General features: G+C 40.4%; 1 protein-coding gene across 2 annotated transcripts in view; it reads left to right on the top strand.

The window, feature by feature from the left end:
• The window catches only part of EPG5 (ectopic P-granules 5 autophagy tethering factor), a 127,349-nt gene that overhangs the window by 55,626 nt on the left and 45,040 nt on the right, over positions 1-26,683 (top strand). For both annotated transcript variants that reach the window (XM_082667293.1, XM_082667292.1), the window contains exons 18-28: positions 20-164; positions 393-590; positions 978-1,088; positions 2,491-2,613; positions 3,614-3,780; positions 4,600-4,821; positions 6,853-6,976; positions 13,524-13,668; positions 16,235-16,406; positions 17,536-17,698; positions 25,743-25,885. In XM_082667293.1, coding sequence (XP_082523419.1) covers positions 20-164; positions 393-590; positions 978-1,088; positions 2,491-2,613; positions 3,614-3,780; positions 4,600-4,821; positions 6,853-6,976; positions 13,524-13,668; positions 16,235-16,406; positions 17,536-17,698; positions 25,743-25,885 — 1,713 coding nt within the window. The remainder of the gene's footprint in view (positions 1-19; positions 165-392; positions 591-977; positions 1,089-2,490; positions 2,614-3,613; positions 3,781-4,599; positions 4,822-6,852; positions 6,977-13,523; positions 13,669-16,234; positions 16,407-17,535; positions 17,699-25,742; positions 25,886-26,683) is intronic.

Raw genomic sequence — 26,683 nt, 5'->3', positions numbered from 1 at the left:
TGTCCTATGTGCTCGGCAGGTTTCTGTCACACCTCCTCCTCTTCCTACACTTGGACATCGGTGTCCCTCAGGGTGTCACGCAACAGGTCACCCACAAGGTGGCACAGCACCTGACAGGAGCCAGCCATGGAGACAACGTGAAGCTTCTCAACAGCATGATCCAGGTCAGGACCTTGTCAGCCCTAAGTACACCCTTGCCCGCCTTCCCAATCAGACACCCCTGTGCTAACATGTCTATGTGTTGGTCATTTCAAAGCACTTGGCACAGTGCTTTTGACCAAGAAGGTCAACAGATTTGGGTTTTGTAATGGAGGTAGGTATTATTTTATTAGTGTTTTAAAAATGGGAGGCTGGTTATTACCTTTCACGTCACCTGAGCCCTTTCTCCGCAGGCCCACATCTCTGTAAGCACTCAGCTCAATGAAGTGGGCCCGGTTGCCGTATTGGAGTTCTGGGTTCAGGCTCTTATAAGCCAACAACTTTGGTACCGAGAACAACCCATCCTCTTCCTCATGGACCATTTGTGTAAAACAGCTTTTCAGCTGATGCAGGAAGACTGTGTGCAGAAATTGCTCTACCAGCAACATAAGGTAAACCTGTTAGAGAATTTATCTTTCAGTCATCAGCTAGATAGTAGTCTTCTAAGGAGGTTCCCCCACATGCACCCTTCTCAGTACTGCTCTGTGGCCACTGCCTTTTTAAAGCTCTGCCTTAACAGTGTCTTATCCAGTAACCGTAGTCTGCTAAGTGCAGATCCTCATAAAGCCAAAGGAAGGACATCCCAGGAGGAGCGCTGCTCATTACATTTGGCTATAATGTGCAGCCTGGGATTGTAACTGCTGGTGGACTAATTATTGAAATCTGTGTCTTACCAGAATCTTCCATCGTAGTAAGGTAATTGCTGATATTCTTGAAAAGCTCATCGATTGTGTTTTTTAAAGCCTCCACTCTCTGCTCCACATGCTCCCCTGGTGTAGAATGCTTTGGGCTACCACTGTGACCGGAGTCTGCTCTCTTCTTTGGTGAGCTGGATCGTGGCAGGCAACATCACTCCTTCCTTTGTGGAGGGCTTGGCCACACCCACTCAGGTAGGAAACCCACTGTGGACCATTTGTTATCTTTTTTTTTTTTTTTTTTTTTTTTTTTTTGCGGTACGCGGGCCTCTCACTATTGTGGCCCCTCCCGGATGCGCAGGCTCAGCGGCCACGGCTCACGAGCCCAGCCGCTCCGCGGCATGTGGGATCTTCCCGGACCGGGGCATGAACCCGTGTCCCCTGCATCGGCAGGCGGACTCCCAACCGCTGCGCCACCAGGGAAGCCCTGTTATCTTTTTGAACTTTAATATTGTTATCATCCTTACCTACGTTACTAATAGTCTAAAATAACTAACGTCTGTTAACACTTACTATGCATAAGAATACTTTTTCATTTAATCCTCACAGTAGCCCTCTGCTGAGGTGGTGCTGTTGCTATTCCTGTCTCACAGGGGTGTTAACTGAGGTTTTATGGAGTCAAGTGGCTGGCTCAGGGTCAGACAGCTCATGATAAGACTCCAACTGCCTGACTGCAGAGCCTGCCCAGCTGCAGGGCAGAGCGTTTAAGTAAGAGTGGACACTGGAGCTGGACCACTCGGGGTTCAGCCTTGGTTCTGCCATTTGCTAGCACTGTGCCTTGGGCAGCTGGCTAACCTCTTTGTCCTCAACAGTCAAATGGGAATAATGATTGCACCTACATGTAAAGCACTTAGAACAGTGTTTACTAGGTGTTGGCTGTTACAGTTATCATCATTATCATTAATTCGCAGCATTATTTTCATCATTATCACCACCTCTCAAGACTTTGTGTGTCCCATTATGTCTCTGTTTTATCACTTAAATTAGTAGTAACATCCTTCAACTTTGTATCACATGCTTACCTCCTGCTCTTCCTCATACCTCTTGTGATCCAGCTGAAACACACTCCATGCTGTTATCTGCATACATCTCTGGAGTTTCCATCTTTTGCCTAGCTGATTCTCTTCCCAGGCATGCCTTCCCCTCCAGTCTCTGCCTAGTCTTCTCTGGTATATTACCTTCTCTGATCCCACCCTACCTCCTCTGGTTTCCCGTAGCACTCAATCCCTGATCAGTACTCCCACTTCTCACTTTACATTATGGTTACTTACATTAGTCTTGTCTCCTCTGGTGAATGCAAAACTTCTTAAGGGCAGAGCTCACATCTGGCCCTCTTTCCTGTCCCTCGTGATACGGAACCTGCGCACTAAAGTTGAGCAAACAAACATCTTCTTTTACTAAAGTAGCCTTTCTAAAGTAATTTAACAGTTTTCAATGGCCTATTTCATGTAAATTTATGTCTGTGATAAGAGTAGAAATAGGTATAAAAACTATGTGTTAATTTTAGGAACTGTAATGTTTATTTGTGGAATGTGAGGATGTATTTTGTCTGTCTGAGTTAGTAGCTCATTCCCCTCTTTACCTGGTGTTATTGTAGGTCTGGTTTGCATGGACAGTCCTGAACATGGAATCCATCTTTGAAGAAGACTCCCAGCTCCGAAGAGTTGTTGAAGGGGAATTGGTTATAAACTCTGCATTTACCCCTGACCAAGCTCTGAAGGTGCAAATAGCAGTTCTGCATTTGAGTGGTAGAAGGTGGTTCACACTTTGATGCTGATGGGTTCACCTGTAGCTTTTGGACTTCTGTGTTTTCTTTTGTTACGAATGTTTGGAAAGCACAGTAACCAAACTAATGCTTAACATGGTGTAGTTGAAGTGTATACCTCCTTTCCAAGGTTCTTTTAACATTGAGAGTCACAACCTAATAATTTGAGGCTGTGTTCATTGTATGTGTAAAGGGGATTGCCTTTGTTCTAAAGCATCAGAATCCCCTAGAGAGCTTGTTAAAAATCGGATTCCTGGACCCCGGCCTCTGGGATTCTGAGTCTGGAGTGGGACCAGTAATTTATTTTGAAAAACTCCCTAGCTGATCCTTAGGCTAACTAAAGTGTGAGAAAGACTGGAATGAGGCTTTAGAATTAAAGACCTTCTATTTTCAGTCCTATAGTATAGACTTTGCTTTTGGATTTCAGAGCCTGTCAAGGGATTTATCATTCTTGAACGCCCATTTAAAATCTAAATTTTCAGGACTTCCCTGGTGGTTCAGTGGTTAAGATTCTGCACTTCCAATGCAGGGGGCGCAGGTCTGACCCCTGGTCGGGGAACTGAGATCCCACCTGTCATGCAGTGTGGCCAAAAAAGAAAAATCTCTATTTTCAAGAGGTTGATAAAATTTACTTTGGCTTTTGTATTATTCTTGCCCTATAGTGTTTTACATGCAAAGGAATGGAAAGGCATGGAAATGAGATTAGACTAGGTGATGCTTAAGACCCAGTCCAATTCTGGGGTCTGTGCAATTCTTGAAAAAAAGCTGCCCTACATGTCTTGCTACTAAGGTTAAAGTGTTAGCTAGCGGGTCGGAGAAGTAAGGTTTATATGACTTTTCTTTTTTCTTATTGAATCGAAAACACCATGTTCAGCATTTCATTTGAATCACTTAGGAAGTGACTGTTTGCAATTGTGGTCATTACATGGTTGCTCAAAGCCCATCTCTTTTGTAGAAAGCCCAGGCTCAGCTGAAACTCCCCATCGTCCCGTCCCTCCAGAGGCTGCTCATTTATCGTTGGGCCCACCAGGCTCTCGTCACGCCTTCTGACCATCCTCTTCTGCCACTCATTTGGCAGAAGTTCTTCCTCCTGTATCTTCACCGCCCAGGACCGCAATATGGGTATGGTACCCACAGTAGTAGTAAGTTTCTGTGAATCAGTTCCCACCTTTGCATTGCTCTGCAGCTCTGTGTTCTCACACTGTGGCATGGGAGTTAGAGTCATTGTCTGGCTAGGAGCCTCCCTCCTTTCCTGTTTCACGTCTATCAGACTAGACCTTTTCTGAGTTCAGGATATCTTGTGGCCGCTCTCTCTTTACCACCCCCCATACCCAGTTTGGTGAAGACAACACCCTGGGACCCTGCAAGGTTAAGCAGAGAGCTTCTGGAGCTGCAGAGGGAGAGACTGTCCCAAACTGAGGCTGCTTGTGTGGCCATGGTGGAGCTTGTTCGAGGGGACTGGTGATGGGTAGTGCAGCTGTGGACGAAGGCCAGGCAATGCCTGGGGGGAGGCCAGCATTTCCACTGGATGTGAAGGGACTCTGGCCGGCCATGGCTGCTCACTGTCACTGACCATCGCTGTCTGGCTCCAGCTCTGTTTCTAGTTCACCTGCACTCCCTTAACTCACCCCTTTGAAACATACGGATGTTGATTCTTCATCACTTCTGTTTTCTACCAGATTGCAAGTTCTTTAAGAAAAGGGACTATCTTTAATGTCTTCTGTACCTCTAAGTGGTGACAGTGTCTTGAATTTGCATAGCATTTCGTTCTTTTAAAAACTGCTTTTATATGTGCCATCTTGTTGGAGCCTCATTATAACCATTGAGGTAGAGATAGTATGTATTAATTTAATAAACTGACTTAACAGACTGTAATTTTGTGTCACATAGAAAGAGCATCTTGTGTTGATCCTGTTGTGATCTGTGCTTGCATTTTTTAAGGCTACCCGTAGATGGTTGTATTGGAAGAAGGTTTTTTCAAAGCCCTGCTCATATCAGTTTGCTAAAAGAAATGAAGAGGCGTCTGACTGAGGTGGCTGACTTCCACCACGCTGCGAGCAAGGCCCTCCGAGTTCCAGCAGAGGGCAGTGAAGGGCTGCCAGCGACCCAGGCTGGCACCCCTGCTTACCTGAGTTCACCAGAGCTGCACACGGAGCTCGTGAGGTGAGGCATGGCTATTTAGCCATTTATGTTGTTGTTTGCAGCACAGGTACTTGTGCTGGCTCTTTGATTTGTGTTACAGCTGCTAGATGTTATTCTCTTAACCTGTTAGATTGAATATGGAAGGTGGTTTTGACTATAGGTTTGCATCTTGTAATGTTTCTCTTTTGTGTTTCTTACGAGAGTGAATCAGCAATTTGGATGTACCTCTGTGAAGTGCCTGGAGTCTGAGTGAAAGCTCTTAAACCCGAGGGCTGGTGACCGCTTCTATTTCTTTATTTAATAACAGAAACAAACCAAAAGAAGTGATAAAGCAGGTTAACAACTAGTAAAGCCTGCTAGGATAGTTCTCTAAAAGAAATAAACGACCCAGGCAAGGTTCTTTAAGTGAGATTCATAGGCCCTTTAGGGGATTGTGGGATCCACCTGGGGTGCGGTGGATTCATAATCTTCCAAAACTACTTCTAAAAATAGGCTTAATATTTGCATCCCCTAAAAGGTTAAGAACTCTGAGGTAAGTGTGTGTCCCCTTCACACTGTTCTTTCACCTTTCATTTGTAAGCTTGATGTAAACGAGATATTAGTCTTATAAATAAGACTTAATAGGGCTTCCCTGGTGGCGCGGTGGTTGAGAGTCCGCCTGCCGACGCAGGGGACACGGGTTCGTGCCCGGGTCCGGGAGGATCCCACGTGCCGCGGAGCGGCTGGGCCCGTGAGCCATGGCCGCTGAGCCTGTGCATCCGGAGCCTGTGCTTCACAACGGGAGAGGCCACAACAGTGAGAGGCACATGTACCGCAAAAAATAAAAATAAAAAAGACTTAATAAAAACAGCTCTTAATAATGAACTCTGAATACAAAGTGAATACAAATGTCTTGGTGAGGAAACCCAGTGTTTCGATCCAGCACTCAGGCTTCAGGCTTGATTGACCTCAAAGCCTTAGGGCTTCTCTCAGCCTCCAGAATCATTTCTCCCTGTCTCTTTCTTGCTTGAAGGAAAATGTATTTTTATCTGGGCATAACCATTGGGAAGGCTTTATCTCTGAACATTTAGATCAGCTAAGAAAGCCTTTGATGTTCCCTTTTGCCCTCCTTTGACATGTTGTGAAGTAGACATATAACCGAGTCAAGCTGGAAGGAGCTCCGTCCCAGCCCCTCCTGTTTAAGAGCCTCAAAGCTCTGTCCCAGGGTCTCTTCCTACATAGACTGTTGCCAGGGTAAAGGTGGTATTTTTCCACTTTATTGAGTAAAGCCCAGCCACACCTCCTGGTCCCCACCTGGTACTTTGTAATTTGTGTGCTGTAGACTACTCTGGTACCTGTTGCTGCAAACAACTGCTTAAAATACCAGTGATCTGAGCTAAATGGACTGTCTTCCTTGTAAAAACAAAACAAAATAAAAACAAAGGAAGCATCATTAAATTTTTAAAAAAGTTTTTACCGGAAAATAGAAAATTTTTTTCCCCCTGTTTTTAGCTTTCTTTTGTTCCTTCTTCATGGGAACAGGGTGCATACATGCTATGGGTTCTATTTGTGATTCCTTGAGGCAGGGGATTGTCATTGAGCCTAAAGCTGGCAGGTTCTTCCAATGTATAAGTTTAAAATGGCTTTTAATGTTTTCTCTGAAAGACAGAAAAGGTGTTTATTTGAATGTTATCTAAACTTTTCCAAGCACCAAGGCTCACTGTGACTGATTGTCCAGGAAAGAAAAGCGTGAAATTCAGATCCTTGGATTGTGTTAAAGTCACCTTCTCCAGTTATTTTTTCCTGTGTACTGTATTTAATCCTCTTTAGTAATAGAGTTCACAGAGCCCTTTCTTCACACCTTTTGTTTTAGCAATTATTGCATCGTGCTTAAATGATTTGTGACCTTTCTCCCTTGCTGGCCCTTCTTGGGAGTGTGGTGGTTGGAAATATTTTCTGTGTTATGTGCTTCCGAACTTTTATCTTTTAGTGCCAGTGCTCCTAGAGGTGTAAGAAACTTCATTTGCCTGCACATCTTTTTGTATTTTATGTATTTATGTTTTTTTCTTTTAGGCTCTTCAATGTATATATATTATGGCTAGAAGATGAGAATTTTCAAAAAGGAGATACGTATATCCCTTCTCTGCCAAAGCATTATGATATTCACAGGCTAGCAAAAGTGATGCAGAATCAGCAGGTAAAACCATGGCAATGTCTCTCTGTAATTTGAATTGTTTACTTTTATAACCTAATGGTGAAACCACTTGTTGATACGGAAATCGGGTCACTGGTATGGTCGTTGTTTTTGTGGTTTTGTCAACATATAAGTGATTTTTTTGTAGGAGTGTTTCCTTTTGAATCTCTGACCCCACTATGGCCTCACCTGAAGGCTTGAAGCTCATTCTGGGACCTTCTACAGCATCGTAAATACAGCCTTTCTCTGACTGTATTCTTCCTTGTTTTAAATCGTCAGCAGCTGAACACTTTTAAGCAGTCATCTCTACTCCCATAAAACTGTGTAAGAATTTGTTAAGATTGTTAAGATTCATATGTTGTACAGAAAGTTAGTAGCATGGAGATAGGGAGTTCACCTTTGTTTGCCTTTGGAGATGACTTACTTGTAGCTATCACAGTTTTGGTTGCCCTTTTGGAGATACTCAATTCTAGTCTTCACATATCCTAATTTGTTCTCTCCCTGGTACCCAAGCAAAGATGTCTGTGGTTTTTCTTAGGCCAAAACTTCTGAGTTTTCGTTAAGCTTCTGTAGCTATCATTTGTGTGAGTGTGTGTGTGTGTGTGTGTGTGTGTATGTATGTAGGCATATCTCTTCTGTTCCAGTTTCTTTTTTCTAGGGGCTGAACTCTACTGGGCATTGACCCCCAACATTGGATGGGATTTAGGATCCTCTGAGACTTGAGAGACTTCAATTTGGGTCTTTAAACCTAGTTGCTTCCACACTGTATATACTATTTCATGTCTAGTAGGTGTCTTTCACTTTCTTCTGTGTTCTTTGTCTTTCCCTCCTCTCTTTTCTTCTTTCTTCTTCCCTTCTTTCTGTGAGTATCTGTTGAATGCCTTTAAGGTGTCAGGCATCTAATAACAAAGACGAAAAGAAACTTGATGCAGTCTCTGCCTTTAAGGTGCTTACTGTCAGATGGGGGACTAAATTATTGCATCCAGTGATGAAGACTGTGGGGGTGGAATGCACAGGGTGCTGTGGAAACATGCACAAATGGCACCTGATTCAGACTGAGGCTGGAGTGTGACCTTTGAACTGAGCCCTAAAGGACAAACGGGAGTTCTCAGGTTGATAGGAAGACATGGTGATGTGGAGTGGCAGAGAGGATGTTACCAGCAGGACGTCTTTTTCCAAAGGCTTCGTTTGAAGAACTATTGAAATAGCAGGAGTAGTTAAATAAATGGATAAATTAAAAATATATTGAACTTTGTATCCTGTTCCATTGATCTATATTTCTGTTTTTGTGCCAGTACCATACTGTCTTGATTACTGTAGCTTTGTAGTATAGTCTGAAGTCAGGGTGCCTGATCCTCCAGCTCCATTTTTGTTCTCAAGATTGCTTTGGCTATTCGGGGTCTTTTGTGTTTCCATACAAATTGTGAAATTTTTTGTTCTAGTTCTGTGAAAAATGCCAGTGGTGGTTTGATAGGGATTGCATTGAATCTGTAGATTGCTTTGGGTAGTAGAGTCATTTTCACAATGTTGATTCTTCCAATCCAAGAACATGGTATATCTCTCCATCTATTTGTATCATCTTTAATTTCTTTCATCAGTGTCTTATAATTTTCTGCATACAGGTCTTTTGTCTCCTTAGGTAGATTTATTCCTAGATATTTTATTATTTTTGTTGCAATGGTAAATGGGAGTGTTTTCTTGATTTCACTTTCAGATTTTTCATCATTAGTGTATAGGAATGCCAGAGATTTCTGTGCATTAATTTTGTATCCTGCTACTTTACTAAATTCATTGATTAGCTCTAGTAGTTTTCTGGTAGCATCTTTAGGGTTCTCTATGTAGAGTATCATGTCATCTGCAAACAGTGACAGCATTACTTCTTCTTTTCCGATTTGGATTCCTTTTATTTCTTTTTCTTCTCTGATTTCTGTGGCTAAAACTTCCAAACTATGTTGAATAATAGTGGTGAGAGTGGGCAACCTTGTCTTGTTCCTGATCTTAGTGGAAGTGCTTTCAGTTTTTCACCATTGAGGATGATGTTGGCTGTGGGTTTGTCATATATGGCATATTGCCTTTATTATGTTGAGGAAAGTTCCCTCTATGCCTACTTTCTGCAGGGTTTTTATCATAAATGGGTGTTGAATTTTGTCGAAAGCTTTCTCTGCATCTACTGAGATGATCATGTGGTTTTTCTCCTTCAATTTGTTAATATGGTGTATCACGTTGATTGATTTGCGTATGGTATTGGCACAAAAACAGAAGTATAGATCAATGGAACAGGATAGAAAGCCCAGAGATAAACCCACGCACATATGGTCACCTTATCTTTGATAAAGGAGGCAAGAATATACAGTAGAGAAAAGACAGCCTCTTCAATAAGTGGTGCTGGGAAAATTGGACAGGTACATGTAAAAGTATGAAATTAGAACACTCCCTAACACCATACACAAAAATAAACTCAAAATGGATTAAAGACCTAAATGTAAGGCCAGACACTATCAAACTCTTAGAGGAAAACATAGGCAGAACACTCTATGACATAAATCACAGCAAGACCCTTTTTGACCCCCCTCATAGAGAAATGGAAATAAAAACAAAAATAAACAAATGGGACCTAATGAAACTTAAAAGCTTTTGCACAGCAAAGGAAACCATAAACAAGACCAAAAGGCAACCCTCAGAATGGGAGAAAATATTTGCAAATGAAGCAACTGACAAAGGATTAATCTCCAAGATTTACAAGCAGCTCATGTAGCTCAATAACAAAAAAACAAACAACCCAATCCAAAAATGGGCAGAAGACCTAAAAAGACATTTCTCCAAAGAAGATATACAGATTGCCAACAAACACATGAAAGAGTGCTCAAAATCATTAATCATCAGAGAACTGCAAATCAAAACTGCAATGAGATATCATCTCACACCAGTCAGAATGGCCATCATCGAAAAATCTACAAACAGTAAATGCTGGAGAGGGTGTGGAGAAAAGGGAACCCTCTTGCACTGTTGGTAGGAATGTAAATTGATACAGCCACTATGGAGAACAGTATGGAGATTGCTTAAAAAACTAAAAATAGAACTACCATATGACCCAGCAGTCCCACTACTGGGCATATACCCTGAGGAAACCATAATTCAAAAGGAGTCATGTACCACAATGTTCATTGCAGCTCTATTTACAATAGCCAGGACATGGAAGCAACCTAAGTGTCCATCAACAGATGAATGGATAAAGAAGATGTGGCACATATATACAATGGAATATTACTCAGCCATAAAAAGAAATGAAATTGAGATATTTGTAGTGAGGTGGATGGACCTAGAGTCTGTCATACAGAGTGAAGTAAGTCAGAAAGAGTAAAACAAATACCGTATGATAACACATATATATGGAATCTAAGGAAAAAAAAAAGGTCATGAAGAACCTAGGGGTAAGACAGGAATAAAGACACAGACCTACTAGAGAATGGACTTGAGGATATGAAGAGGGGGAAGGATAAGCTGTGACAAAGTGAGAGAGTGGCATGGACATATATACACCACCAAAAGTAAAATAGATAGCTAGTGGGAAGCAGCCACATAGCACAGGGAGATCAGCTCCGTGGTTTGTGACCACCCAGAGGGGTGGGATAGGGAGGGTGGGATGGAGGGAGAAGCAAGAGGGAAGAGATATGGGAACGTGTGTATGTGTATAGCTATTTCACTTTGTTATAGCGCAGAAACTAACACACCATTGTAAAGCAATTATACTCCAATAAAGATGTTAAAAAAATTTAAAAAAATAAAATTAGCCTGTTCTTATAAAAAATATATATATATTGAAGAAGAATTAGTAGAATCAATAGGATTTTTCGATTAGGATTGATACAGTTGTAGGGCAGATTAGATAGTACAAGGACTTCCAAATTTGTAGTTTGGGAAGCTGCTGTTTACAGTACTTGGAAGAGGAAGTGCCTGAGGGGCTTCAAGGAGAGCTCTTATTAAAGAGTTGGTGGGGAGGGGATATACAGTTCTAGAGTTCAGGAATGGGGTAGTGTAGGAAATGTGGGTGTAATGGTAATAGAGTATTTGGATTAAGAAGAGGACTGAAGATGGAACTCTGAGAAGTAACATTGAAAGGCACAGAGAAATAAGGCTGAGAATATAGGGCCAGAGAAATAGGAAAAATACACAGATAATCATGGTGTCCTGAAATCTTTTGAGTGCAGGTCCATACTCATCTCTTCTTTATACTCCACAACCCAAAGCCTTATCTGAGAATTTGCATGTAGTAGGTACTTGGTCAGTGTTTTAAAAAATTAATCATAGCTTTCTTGGTTCTTTAATATTTATCTTGATTCCCTAGCATTTACATGGTTAATTGCTTTCCTTTTTTTTTTTTTAAAGTCTTTGCTTGCCATTTGATTTTTAAAAAATTTTTATTATTAAAAAAATTTTTTTTATTGGAGTATAGTTGTTTTAAAATGTTGTGTTAGTTTCTGCTGGCCATTTAATTTTATAGCTAGTATTTTGAATCAGTAATTCAGGTTCAGAGTTGTTCTGTCTTTTAGTGGTTTCTGAAACATCTCTGCTTACCCATTGTTAATTCTCAGTATTCTTTTCTAATTGTTAGCCTCTGTCAATAGTACTTTAGCACAGAGATGGAGAAAGTGACATCCAGACCCCAATTAAAGGAGATATGTATACACAGTAGGAGCATCTGGTACAGCACCTCAAACAGTTTGGTACATCCAAGATCCAGGCTTGTGATCCGGATGACTTTGGTGTTTCTTCTCTGAGTCTGGAATGCCTTGTGCCATGATTGGTTTGGAAATAACGATTTAGGACTTCATGGGAGTGTGCTAATTGAGAAGCCTGAAACATTTTTACATTTATAGGTATCCTTTAGAACACTCCAAATCAGAAAAAAAAAAAAAAGAAAACCATTGTCCACAAAGCCACAGTCCTTATCTGCTCATCAGCTATTACTGTTTGTAGTTTTTGGTGTTCATTGATAGTTGACTTTCTTTTTTACTAATGACAGTCCACCATTCTAATATATAGTCATCACCAGAGTGAAATATATGCCAGACATATATTTTATGCAAGACAAATATGCAAAATATGCAAGACAGCTCACTGGAGAGTGGGAGGAAAATGCTGGAATTTCTGTTTCTATTTTTTTTGGTCAATCATATCTATTTACTTATTTATTTTACCTTTTATAATGAAAAATTCAATCATACAGAAAAATAGAATAGTATAATAGACATGCCCTTCTCCCTCTGCCTGTATGTATCATGTGTCTAGTTTCACCTATAGCCAATCCAATCCCACCACCATGTTGGAGCTAATCCTAGAGGGCATTTGATACATATTTTAAAAGACGAAGATTAAAAAACATAACAGGGCTTCCCTGGTTGCGCAGTGGTTAAGAATCTGCCTGCCAATGCAAGGGACACAGGTTCAAGCCCTGGCCGGGGAAAATCCCACATGCCGCGGAGCACCTAAGCCCATGTGCCACAACAACTGAAGCCTGAGCGCCTAGAGCCCGTGCTCTGCAACAAGAGAAGCCACGACAATGAGAAGCCCACGCACCGCAACGAAGAGTAGCCCCAACTCACCGCAGCTATAGAAAGCCCGCGTGCAGCAATGAAGACCCAATATGGCCAAAAATAAATAAATAAGTTTATTAAAAAAAATAATAACATAACCCAAGAGCATTTATATCTGAAATATATTAACAGTAATTTCTTAATATCAAATATCTAGACAGTGTTCAAATTTCCAGTGCTCTTACAAATGTCATAAAAGTTTTGTTTTTATTTACTTTTACAGTTTGTTTGAATCAGAGTCTGCATTTTGTAATTGGTTGATAGTTCTTATTAATCTGTTTAAATCTATAGGTCCTCCCCTTATCCTTTTTTTTAAATTGCAACTTATTTGTTGAAGAAACTGGGTAGTTTGTCCATAGAGCTTCCCCACAGCTTGGATTTTGCTGGTTATAACTTTGTGGTGTAGTTTAATATGTTGTTCTGTCCCCTGTATTTCCTGTAAGTTGGTATTGGGACCTAGGGCTTGATATAATCCAGATCCAATTATTTTCAATATATTTATTTTTTATCTCTTTGAAATTTTTTTTTACCTATGTCTTATATTAGTTCAGTAGTATATGTATGTAATTTATAAATATACATTTAGTGAGGCTGTTGCAATAATTTTTTCCAGTCATGGTACACAGTCAAAAAGTTTTGAGATTCCTAAGGTTGTTAGACATTTTATTTTTAAATTTATTTATTTGGCCGCACCACGCGGCTTGCAGGACCTTAGTTCCCTGACCAGGGATTGAACCCGGGCCCTAGGCAGTTCAAGTGCCAAGTCATAACCACTGTACCGCCAGGGAATTCCCTAGAGTGCCCATTTTAAATGTGATTTATCCTAGTGCTTGGAGAGCCTGGAGTGGACCACCTCATGTTGAAACTTATGGGTTCACTTTAAAGTTAAATATACAGTTTTATATGTGAATATGTGATTCATCTCTGAAAGTTAAAGTCCTGTGGTTCCATTTTAGGACCTGTGGATGGAGTATTTGAACATGGAGCGCATACATTATGAGTTTCAGGAAACCATTAGTCTGTGGATGCAGGCCAAGCTTGAGTCCCATTCTACACCCTGCAGTTCGTCAGTGCCACTGGACTTCACTGATCCTTTGTTGGGTGAGTTGTGTGAGTGTGCATCAGACCCTTTGAATGAATGAGTGAGTGAATGAATGAGTGAATGAATGGGTGAGGGAGTGAATCGGAGCCATTGAGGGTTAAGGTTCACAAAGTGTACCCCTCAGTGAGAATTGCTTTTTTAGGAGTTCATTGTTAACTTGTTAACCACTTGGGGTTAGGTTATGCTTTGAATGAGAGAAATTCCAAAAACAGTGAGGACTTAAATAAGATAGGGATTTTTTTCCCATGTAAAAGAAGTCTGGAGGCAGGCAGTTCAGAGCAGTAGCTTTATGGCCTGAAAGCCTTCAAGGACCCGTGCACCTCCTACCTTGCTGTCTCACTGTGTTCACATCTGACATCCACTTATGGTTCAACGTGGCTGCTTAAGCTTAAGCTGTCACATTTGCATTCCATTCAGCGGGTAGGGAAGTCTCCCTCTTTTAAGGACTCTTTCAAGAAGCTGCTCATAGACTTTCCAGTTACATCTCATTGGCCCACACTGAGGCATGACTCTTGCCATGGAGTTTCCCCACAGTCTGGATGTTGCTAATTATACCTTTGTGGTATAGTTTAATGTTTTTCTGTCCCCTGTATTTCTTGTAAATTGGTATTGGGAAAGTGATTATGTACTTTGTGGTTCATTTTCTGCATGATGCTTTAAAAAGATATTTTAATTGATTTACAACATGTAAAGTAGAAGCTAGAATTTAATTATTTGGGGTTTGCATTGAGCAGATAAGGAACCTGAAGTGTATGGTGGTTAGGTAACTTTCTGAAGTCACAAAGCTGGGGCTTTGAAGAGCAGGCTTCAGAGACCCTGCTCTTCACCACTTGTCTTATTTCTGGTGATCAGTACAGGTTGCAGTTCTAAATAAAGTTAAAGCCTAGATTTTTAAATAATTAGTTTCAGGTTTTTCTCAGATGAGAGCAGATTAGATGATGATTATATCAAACGATGGAACTTGTGATTGTGATTGTAGGAAAAATTTCAGCAGCTCTTCATAGGTTATTGTATACTTACGACACCAACTTCTTTTTCTTAAATTTGTTGGCTTCGTAACTTTTTGTCAGTTGTGGTCCAGAGTTGTGATTATAGTTAAATATGCTCTGAATTAAGTTTTTTTCTGTCTTTTGTTTTGGATTTAAAGTACCACCCTTGATTTTTCTTTTGTAATAAGTTATATTGGGTTAGAAAAAGACCTTCCCCACCTCCCCCACCCCCATTTTCCTTTAGAGTCATGACCTAATGTTGCTTGAAAGAGACTTGAACATAGTCAGGAATCTTACCCCATGGTGAATATCCAGCTTTGTTACATTCTGTGCATAGAGTGGTAGTTCTAGTGGAAAAACCCCAGCTATAAGGGACAGTCCTGGACTTGACCTGTTTGGAATGTTAAATTCCATCTGTTTGGATTACAAACAATACAAGTTTTCTTATGCCAAGTAAAGTCATGGCTATTAAGTTTTCTTTAATTTTTCTTAACAAGAATAGAAAATTGAATGCTATATCTGGAATGAAATCGGAAATTCAGAGTAGTCCCTTAAGTACTTTGTTAACTTACTGACTTGAAATTCCTTTGACCTCTCCCGACCTCTGTTATCTTACATGGCAGCATTTTTCTTCATGTTCTTCAGTCCCTATGAGCTGTGTGGTATGTGGATAGCGTAGTGAAAAGAAAGGAAGGGAAGATAGGAATTTATTGGACACCTACTGTGTATTCAGCTGTGTAATGAGTGTAGGAATATAAACATTTAAGTTGGATTGACCAGTATGAGATCATGTGAAATTTAGTGCAAAGTTGCATGGTACAGATTTACTGTTTTTTACCTTTATTTTTCTTATATGGTACATGATTTCTTATTTGTATTCGTAAATCAGTTTTTGAGTGAATGAACAAATGAATGAATGAATGACTGTATGGCTACATAAATATAAGTTCTGTAGGAGTTCATGCCCATGTCTTCATTCATTTTAACTCTACTACTCTCCACCCTCCTGTTCAAACCTTGGCCTAATGTAGGACTTTTCACTCAGCTTCATTCCATAATGCCCATTCCTCTTTCTCCTATTCCTATGAAGTTTATTTGGATGACTGCATTAAACTCTTAACTGGGCTACCTGCCCCATTTCCCCAGTCCACTGTCCAGATGATAGCTACCATCTTTCTAAAGCTTGCTTCGAGTTATTCACTAGATCCCTTTTACACTAGTGTCAAGTCCAAACACCTTAGCATGTTATGCAAAGCTGTCTAGGGTGATACTTTAAGATTGTGAGCAGTAGGTCTTTAGCTATCATCAAGACTTTTTGAGGATAGGAATTCTATTTAATCATATCACATGCTCCTGAGCTCCCAGCTCCTGGGTAGAGTATTATTAGGCTGGTGGGTGATCCCTCAGAACTTGGAAGGAACAAAAGATAATTTTATTCATTTAGACCTCTGATGATTTAAACAACTATTCTTCAGATCTCTTAACATTCTTTATGAAGGTAACAGTTTAGTTTTGTAGTACATTATGACCTAGTAGTAGCCGTTATTCAGTAAATATGACTTAATTTTTTTTTCAGCTAAAGAAAGGGTTTTAAGTAACCTGCGGAAGCACGAAGACCCCCAACCTCCCCTTGTTCTGCAGCCAATGAGGCCTCCTGTGCCAGTTATTTCCTCAGCCTCGATCCTGAGTCAGAAGGACGCCATCCAGCTGGTACGCACAGACCTGAATCTGCTGCGGCAGCAGGCCAGGTAAGACACAAGCCCTCCAGGATCATGCTTCTGTGCTTGCTGCTTTGACAGCCTGATGAGTAGAGAAGCACCTAGAAGAGCTTCTTCAGTAGCCTCCTCACCACCAGGGTAATTTGACCAGACTGGCTCAGATGGTTACCTTAGTTAACCAAGTTGTGACAAGTCTTTTAATTTCATGTAGAAATTATGTGGTGCTTTCATGGACTACATACATTGTACAGTTTCTTGTGGCATTTCCGAGTGGCAGCAGTGCCAGCTAAATTTTTTTCTTATGCTTTCCCTGAGGAAATCTGATCCTGGAAAGATGGTGTTAAAAGGGAATGAAATGAGATTTACTCTCTTTTGTCACTGCTTTGCTCTCTAACTCTCCATATTCTTTTAAAAATTGACACAGATACTTGATCGAAGTGTGGGAAAGTCATTTTAGTATTTTGAGTTCACAGTGGATACAGAATGATCACCTGTATAAGGTTTTGATTGTACCTTGTGATCCTGTGAGGAGGAGTGCGTGTAGAGTCTGTTTTATTTATAAAGTGAAAGAGTTTATCTTTGCAAAGCCCATGGGAATCAATCTCTTATTGGCCCTTTATCCCTTGGTTGTCTTTGGTTTAGTCGTGTATCGTATGTGTGTTGTTTGCACATGCAACACACAGGCCTCCTGCACATCACCGTAATAATCAATACAGTTAAAACAGTGTTGACACCCATGTAAACAACTAGCTTTTCATGTCTTCCACATCTCAGGTTGAGTTGCTAATATCTAAGAAGTCACTGGTACTTACAAATAAGGTACCCCTTTAGGATGATTAAATCAGGATGGAATTCTCATTTGTTCTTCTGCATTTAAGGGTTCATTTAAAAAAACATTGATCTAACACAGATTCTAAATGGAGCTTTGTTTCTGGCTAAAAACTTGTCTTACTTTTCCTTCCTTTTTTAACTCTCTGACTGCCAGGGAGAGGGTTTGGGTGAGTCTTGGCACACACACCTTTGGTTTTTTGTTACTATGGAATTCTTGTGCCTTATCGTTCTCTAATGCAGGCTGGGGGTGACCGGAAGCCTTTATCACTTATCATAAAATCTTTCCTAAGACTTTTTTTTTTTCTAACCTACTGATGATGTTTTTCAGAACTGCAGCTCTTCGGGAATCTCAGCAGGTTGTGCTGGACAGTGAGCTGTTGGACACAATGCCCAAGCAGTATGTTAATCGAGAAGAACAGACCACACTGCATTTGGAGTGTAGAGGCAGTAGTGGCAAGAAGTGCCAAGGAGCTGGAGTTGTAACAGTTCAGGTAAGATTAAGATTAAGTGTCTTCATAATTCAGAGAGTTTCGTTTGAGTCCCTAATATTGGCATATCATTGAGAAAGACTGAAAGAAGTATTTAGTACATCATCCATGTCCCAAAACATTTAATAGTTCTGGGGAGAGTGAAGATACATACAAAGCTAATCACTTATTTCCGTAAGTGCTGATGAGTCTTATAAGACAGATAGTCAGATAGAAATGAAAAGAAAAGGGGAATAATTGAGATGATTCTTGGAGAGAGGGGCTCAAACTAGTGTTAAAAGATTTTGGTGATGATACTTTGGATTCAGTTAGAAGGAATGTGGGAATGGGGTCACCATGACTTCACCTAGGGGTCAGTGGCTCAATCGATCTGTTTCAGTTGTTTTTTTTTGGGGGGGGCAGTGATTCATGTTGGAAAGGTTAGAACTCACATTGGAAGAGATCATCATGTGGGGGCTCTGGCTGAATGCTGTGGGTAGTGGGGAGCCACTGAAGACAAAGGTGGGAGGCACGTGTGAAAAGCAGATCAGTTGGGTGGAGCTTGCCAACAGGCCAAAGTTGGGTCTATGACATCGTAAGGACTTCAGAATGGAAGGTTAGCCTTAGCCAGTATGTCATAGCCCTCACTTTATGCCAGGTAGAGTCTAAACACTTTACAGAACTTGTCTTATCCTCACCACAATACTATAAGGTGGGTATCTTTATTGTCTGTATTTTCCAGATGAAGAAATAGAGCATAGAGAGGTTAAGTTACATATCCGAGGTGACGCTGCCAGTGAGTGGCAAAACCAGGAAGGCCCAGGCGTTCCAGCTGCAGAGTGCATGCTCCTTAGTCACTGCATGGTACTCTTTCTGCAAGTGAATTCAGTATTCCGTGAGCTGGGAAAGAAATGGTTGGAGACAGGCGCTACCTGTTCCTTGACTAACTTGCACAAAAATAGCTTCTCTTTTTGTTAGCTTTTACAAATTGGGGTATTTATCTTACTGACTCTTGGTTGTCTTTCAAAAATTTCCCTTCTTTTTGTGCCAGTCCAAATTTTAACACTTCTAATGTATTTTTCATCAGTATTTTCTAGGAGACTGTTTTCTTAAAATGTCTTCTTTGAAATAATTTTTTATACTCATATTTTTTATTACATTCAAATTTCATTTCTAATTTTTTTCAGCACAGTTGTATGCGTCTATTAAGAAATTTGGCCTGGAATGTGAGATGCCTAAATACTGAGATAATATCTTTGGCTGGGTACCTTATGACGTTAATTTTCTTTTGGTGTGTTTTTATTCCCCCAGTTGCTAATGCTTTAGCAAGACTAAGGTAGAGGTATTTAAGAAGGATCACTTGCTAAAATAATAAAACAGGAAGAAAAGTTTGCCACCTGAGGGTGGAGTTTGAGTTGTGGGAAAAAGGCTGAAAATGTATCTAGTTATAATAAAAAAGGGACATTTTATTACCAATCTGTGTTTTTACAAATATGGTATTTTTCCATATTTTGAAATTACATATCTTTGTCAGGCTGTTAATTCTATATAGAGAAGGGAATTCTCCTAAAATGCATTTTTTAAGTGACTACTGAGATAAGTACAAAGAAATGTCTTTCCAATTCTGGCTAATAGCTTACTGTTTGAAGAGTTGTAAATATTTGCTGTCCCAGCCAAAGAACAGGTCTGATTGCTTGACCTCCTATTAAATTGCAGGGTCTTGCGGTGGAAAATACCACTAGGCAAACCTGGGAGCTTTAACTCTAAGCCTACCAGTGACCTGTCTTTTTTCCTTTTCAGAAAAAGGGATCATAGTCTTGATTTATCTGAACCCTTGAATTCAAATTTCTTTTATAACCTTTAGTTCGTTAATTCTGAAATAAAAAGGTACACCTTTTCTAAAATACCTTCAAAATAATTTTGATTATTATTTTGAGGAGGGAGATCAGAAAGAAGATGATCTATGATAGGGATTAAAATGAATATGCCTTAGATTTTGCTTTTACAGACAACACAAAAAATACTTTTCAAAAGAAAAATTGGTAGATGTTAAGATTGCTTGAAGAAAGAAGTAAAATAACAAGAAAGGACACACAGCAAAAAAAGAGATTTTATAGAAGCGTAAAGAATTTGAAAAATAGCTGTGTTTTGTGGCCATAACCTCATTAGAAATATCCAAGTTTTCTTAAAGCACATTTTAATTTTCTGCTGGCCTTACTTGTTGCCCAGTGCCCTGACTTTCAGTTTAGGAAGTCCCGTCATTTGGAAAATCCAGAAGCTTGGGAACTCCCACTGATGGCTCCTAGAAGTATCAGTATCAACAGTACTACTCCAGCCATTATTTTGCCTAATGATGCAGATGTGCCAGGGGAATTAAAAATGTAAAGACAGCAAGCAACTTTCGTAGTCTGAGACTTAACTAGGATTTTTTTGGAAAATTACACAGTAATTGCGAATTCCAGCTGTCCTGGGCAGTATTTACTGGTTGATAACTTCTAGGAACTGAAGATAAAATTTTTTTTTGCTACTCACTAATGGCTAAGAGCAAAGTGGAGGAAAGTTAAAACTCTAGCTGCCATGAAGCTTGGGCTTATCTAAGCAAGTCAGTTAGGTTTGCTCTGATTTATTTATTTATTTATTTTGCGGTACGCGGGCGTCTCACTGTTGTGGCCTCTCCTGTTGCGGAGCACAGGCTCCGGACGCGCAGGCTCAGCGGCCATGGCTCACGGGCCTAGCCGCTCCGCGGCATGTGGGATCTTCCCAGACCGGGGCACGAACCCGTGTCCCCTGCATCGTCAGGCGGACTCTCAACCACTGCACCACCAGGGAAGCCCCTGCTCTGATTTTTTGTTAAAGATTGTACTTGAGTCTAATGCTGTCCATTACACAAATGGATGACTTTAGTTTGTAGGAAGAGAGGTGTTTGTTAGGGGTAGGGAAGGTGAGTTCTGAGTGTTTATGGCTCATCAAGAAACTGTCACTGGGAGACAGTGTTCCTGAAGAAGGTAGATTGTGTTATTCTTACAATGTAAAACTATAAGCCCCTCTATATACGGGTGTCCAGTGACCACCTCATGGTTGTGATGAGTAGTGTTGATCCTGTTTGGCATCATTCTATCATCTGGTGATGCTGAACATCATGAGGCCTCTTCTGGATTCCTCAGATCTCCAGCCACTTCTCAGTTTCTTCCAGGGTTCCTCAACGCTTGGATTGCTGGTTGTGCTTGGTTCTACTCCTGATTCCCTTCTTCACTGTGATGCCAGCTGCTTTTGCCTTTTGTCTGTGCTGGAGTTCTTAATCTGGGGTTTGTGAAGGGTCTGTAGTGGGCCAGAGAAGACCCTGAAAGTGTATAGAAATTTTTTTTTCCTGGAGAGTTCATAGATTCAGTCGATCCTCAACAGTCTATGACCCCGGAAGGGTCAGTCCATATGTTGATGACTCCTGTTCTGTTTGTCTAGTCCAGAATTCTCTCTTGAGTTCCAGGTCTAGACTTCTTGCTTACTTAACATTCTATGAATGTCCCATAGATACCTCAAACTCCGTAGGTCCTAAACTAATCTCATCTTTACCTGTCAAACCTGTTTTTTCTGTAATTCCACTTACCTGGGCTCCCAAGATGGAGACCGAGGCATCAGTATCCACATTCTCCCCCCGCCCCCCCCATACTTCCTATCTAGTCGCTTTCCAAGTCATACTCGTTCTGCCTTTGAAATGGCTTTAAATGTATGCCTTTCTCTGTTTGTATTGCCATTGCCCTATGGTCGGCCCACATCACTTCTCCCCTGAACTAATACAGCAGCCTTCCTGTCCATAGTCTTTCTATCTAGTTCATTTTCCACGATTCATCTTTTTAAATACAAATCTGATCACATTTCCGGGCTAAAAACCCACGTTGGTTCTCTAGTGTCTAAAAGGAGTATGTCTTTTTGGACCCTCCATAATCTGTTCTTAATCTTTCTCTAGCAACATCATATACCCTCTCTCCCACTCCCCAAACCTTCTATTTTCTAGCAATTTAGACCTTTTCTGTTCTGCAAACATGACATGCCTTTGTTCTTAGCATATGCTGTTATTTGTTCTCCCCCACTCATTTCTGAGCTTCTGCTCATCCCTTCATTCCTTGGTTCAGGCAGCATCTTTTCTTGAGGTCTTTCTTGACTCCTCTAGTCAAACTGAGATATTCCCTCCTCTTATCGCAGCTTGAGCATAAATGCTGTTGTAGTTACCTGCTGTTTTTCCTACCAGACTGTAACCTCTTTGGGAATAGAGCTCCTGTCCTTATTCATCTGTATTACCAGCAGCACCTAGAATGGCTCTTGGCACATGATAGGTACCCTTTAACACCCCTGACTCAGTCATTGAGAGCCACAAGCACACCACTTGTTAGACTGCATTACAGCTTGTTTTGTGTTATGGTTACTTCTGTAGGCTTTAACAGATTTTGAGTTACCTGAGGGCCAGGATCTTGTCTTTTTCATGTTTATGTTGTCAGTGCTTCACACAGTCAGTGTCACAAAATGGATGTGTTTGAAGGAATGAACGTTGGATACATACTCTTCATAATAATCTCCCTGAAGATATTCTCTGGCTGTGGAAGACATGGAAGTTGGAACTTTTTCCTACTAGAAATTGGCAGTCATTTTTGATCCTGCTTACCTTTGGCCAATTTAATGCTTAATTGGCCAGTTTACTGCTTTCCATACAAAATCCTGACTTAAATACCACACACTGCTCCACTTACCTTTTTACTCTAATACAAGTGTCTCCTGGGCATTCGATCATGGAAAGCGGTAAGGCTGGTCATACTTCAGTGCACTACCTTATTTCTCAGCCCTGTTCAGAGTATTTCTTATCCCTTGCTTGGGCACTCTCACATTCCAGGTAATCTGCTAGGGGCTTTGCTTACGTTTTTCACTTAGCCTCACAGAATGAGGAAGAGAAAGCAGGTTCAGAGAGACTCAGAGACTTGTCAAACTCACACAGCTATTACGTGGCTCAGTTGGAATTCAAGCCCGCATCTATTTAAATTCAAGAGTTGTGCTTTTCCATTCAATATTGGGAAATGGCCAGGCCATTTGCTTTGGCTCTTTCAGCTCTGATTTTTGAAGACTAGCTGATCATGACAGTCAAATCTCATTTGAATTAACATGTGTACCCCTTTCTTTCTGAGTTAGTGTGGTAGGAGTGCTTCTTTTTCAGTGATTAGAGAATTCCTGGATTGGATGAATTTTTAAAATCAACTTCATGGAAAATAATTTTATATTTCAAGTGTGAATTTTAAGTTCTAAAATTAAAACATGTTAAGCGTATTTTAAATATAAATTTCAATGGCTCTTTTGTAAAGATTTCAAATTATATCATGAAAATATCTTATTGCTTAGTAGAATTTTTCTGTGAGGGAAAGCCCTGGAAATTTCCAGCCATCTGCAAATGTTTGAACTATGTATAGCTTGTTTGGGGTATACAAAAGCCAAAGATATTTTCTGGGAAGTGAGACGTGCCTCTTCTGTGGTCGCCTCTCCTAACAGAAGCCTCTAATAATTTGGTGATATTCCCTGAGGATATGGGGTGATTTATAATAGGGTTCCTTTTGTTGTTCTTTGGTATTGTGGGGCATGTTTGCTGGACCCAGGACTGATTTATTATCATGTGAAAAATTGCTCATTCCTAGAAATGAAAGATGGAAAAGACCCCTGAGGGCCTCACATTATTTTAACAACTTACTGAAGCACATGCTTTGTGCAACTTTTGTATTTCTTTGTCTACTTATAGTGACTCAAGGGGACGGGCTTCCAGCATGCTGCTTTGTTCTATTGTCTACAGCTTCTTGTAATTATGAGCCGGTAGTCATTCAATCTCTCTCACCTCCCCTCTAGTAAGAAAAGAAAACTTTTAACAGTGGTAGGAAACAAAAATAAGTAGACTAGGAAATTATGATAATTTTGGGTTTTTTTGTGAGAAAGTTTAAACTTTCCTAAACTAGTTGATTTTCTTTTATTCTTCAGCATCAGTAGTTTCTACAACATGGGGTAGCAGTTTTAAAGTTCAAGTTACAAAGTGATTTTAGTCTTGTCTCTCTGCGTTTCCCAGTCAAGTGAGCCTCTCTTTTTTATTACCCATTGTCTTTCCACTTCCCTTCATTCTTACTGTCTTCCTTCCTCCTCTCAGATTCTTTCTTTTCCTCTCTTTGATGCTTTCTCTCCAGGTCAGCCAAGGGCTGTGACTCTCAAAGACCCAGTTTAACTGTACTTGGTGACATATTGGGCAAAAAAGCTGACTGCACATACTCCTGATCACATTTTGGGCTATTAAACATCGGCCTGTTATTTGAAAGATTTGAAATAAAATATTTGTATTGATTCATTATGTGGTTTAATGGAAGTAATTTACTTTTCTAAATCTTTTGTTTCTCCAGTAGTAAAAATTGAAGTAATTGTTAACATTATATGCTCTTGGATATTCACTTTTATGCCATTTTTAAAAAAAATTAAATAATACTTTATTGCGAAAAAATGCTAAGCATCTTTTATGCATTTTGATTCATAGTAATAGCCTATTTTTTCTGTAAAACAAGAAGTTTTATAAAGATTTTTAACACAACATTGGTGAGTTTTGTTGAAGAAACTTATTATCATGATCATAAAAGTAGGGGCTCAACATGCCATCTATCATAGTTGTGCTGCACTGGGCTGCTGTGTAAAGCAAAACAAGCAGGACCATTGCCCTTCATGAGCTTTTGATCTGGAATTTACGAAAATAATTCTGGCAGGGATATAAGGGATTCATTTGAGCAAGTTTGTGAATTAAGTAATTACATTATTTATAAACAAAGGATACCTGTAATCACTGCAGTGGTGGCTGAGGCCCGGGTTTGGACAGGTGCATATAAAGGAAAATGTAGACTCTACTGCTCACCCAAGTGATTGGGGAAGACTATGTGAAGAGAATGTAGGATTTAACATTCCTGCTTTCTAAATGGTCTGGTCTCTTCAGCATTTCCTGCCATCCTGCAAGATAAGTCCAAATTCCCTAACCTGCATTAAAGGTATCTCTAAGACAGGCCCCTCTGCTCCCAGTCTGATTGCACTGCCCTCTTCAGCCCTGACCCCCTACTTAGTTGAGCTCCTCTTGGCTGTCCCTCTGTCCTGTCTCCCACAACTGCTACATTGTGTTGCAACCTGGGCCTAGGATGTTCTCTGTATCTGTCCACAGGCAAAAAAGGACATTAAAAATGTACATACAAAGCAGTTATCATATAGGTCACCATCAATTAATTAGAGAAAGGAATATTAACAACTCCCTCAAATAGGAAAGACATAATCTTAAATAAAGTATAGTTTTAAAAAAATTGAAATAAATTTAGTTTTTTTTTTTAAAGCTCAATAAATTCTTCTTATGTTTCACATCTTTACTGAGAACCAATACAAATTTTATCGAAGACCGGCTTTTAGGAACCACTGAATTAGTCAGTTGTGCTTTCCTAGGCACGCAACTGGTGTGGGCACTCCTTGTATTTTATCTTATTTTTGGTGTTTCTTTTATAAGTATATATCTTTTCTTCCTTTCAAAATGGCAGTTGTTTTATTAAAAGATTTGTGTCATCCTCTTTTTATGTTTGGTGCAGATGAAACGTGCAGCCACAGTGTCTTGAGTCAAATTATATGTGCTTCTGGATTGGGAGAACAGAGAGGGGTTATGGTTATGGGGAGGGATGGCCAACAGAGGGGGGCTTGATGTGCTTCAAGAGAAGCCCCAGTGGTGGAAGACACTGAGTTTATTTTTGATCAGAATTGGAGCATTGAAGCATGAGTGATGTAGAACATAGCCTACAAAAGGATCTGAACCAGCAATGAACAAGTTTGATTCTTCATGAAAAGCCTGAGATTCTTGTATAGGTTTTTGACGGTTTTTTCCCCATCCTTCTCAGGTTCAGCTGAGAGTTTTGAGTTACAATATTAGTTGTAATAATATTCTCTTTATCGAATACCCAGGATATTTTTAATAAAATATCTGCTCTAGAAAGCTGTAGGGGCAAATAAGTCTGTTGACCACTTTAACTTTTGTTAGTTTGAAGGTTTGCATAAGAATGAAGCAATAAGCCAACAGCTTCATGTTCTGCGAAAAGAAGTGAAGCAGTTGCAAGCAGAAGCTGCTAAACCACCATCACTTAATATTGTGGAAGCCGCTGTGCATGCCGAAAACTTGATTACGTAAGTTTTGAGGGCATTATAATTTAAAATACTATTTGTTATTACTGACAGTAATCATACATGCTGCTATACCCACCAGTCACCCACTAATTAGTACAGGGATCAGCAGCCTTTGGGCCAAATCTGACCTGCCATCTATTTTTTTTTTTTTTTTTTTTTTGCGGTACGCGGGCCTCTCACCGTTGTGGCCTCTCCCGTTGGGGAGCACAGGCTCCGGACGCGCAGGCTCAGCGGCCATGGCTCACGGGCCCAGCCGTTCCACAGCATGTGGGATCCTCCCGGACCGGGGCACGAACCCGCATCCCCTGCATTGGCAGGCGGACTCCCAACCACTGTGCCACCAGGGAAGCCCTGCCATCTATTTTGATAAGGAAAGTTTTATTGTGACATAGCCATGCCCATTTATTTACTTAATGTGTATGGCTTTTATGCTACAATGGCAGAATTGAGTGTAGTGGCAATTTATAGCCCATAAAGCATAAAATATTTATTATCTGGCCCTTTGTGGAATAATTTTGCTGACCCTTGAATTAGGAGGTGATACATTACATTAGAATTCAATCACGGAGAGATGTAGTGCTTAAGTTTTATATTAAAGTCACATTTACCCAGGAAGTCATCATTGTCCATTCAGATTATTGAGCAAAGTAGGCAATGGAATTGCTCAGGGGAACTAGGGCTCTCAGGTGTAGTTGCCAACCTGCATTTGACCATTGTGGTTTCTCTTAGAGCTCTCCTTTTTCTTCTCAAAGCCACCAGGACATTATCTGGGAAAGGGGAGGTTGACTCTGCCTTTTA

The sequence above is a fragment of the Grampus griseus genome, assembly GCF_964374135.1.
Source record: "Grampus griseus genome assembly, chromosome: 12".
NCBI classification, from domain to species: domain Eukaryota; kingdom Metazoa; phylum Chordata; class Mammalia; order Artiodactyla; family Delphinidae; genus Grampus; species Grampus griseus.
The sequence above is the reverse complement of the archived record's forward strand: the minus strand, read 5'-3'. Positions and strand labels throughout refer to the sequence as shown.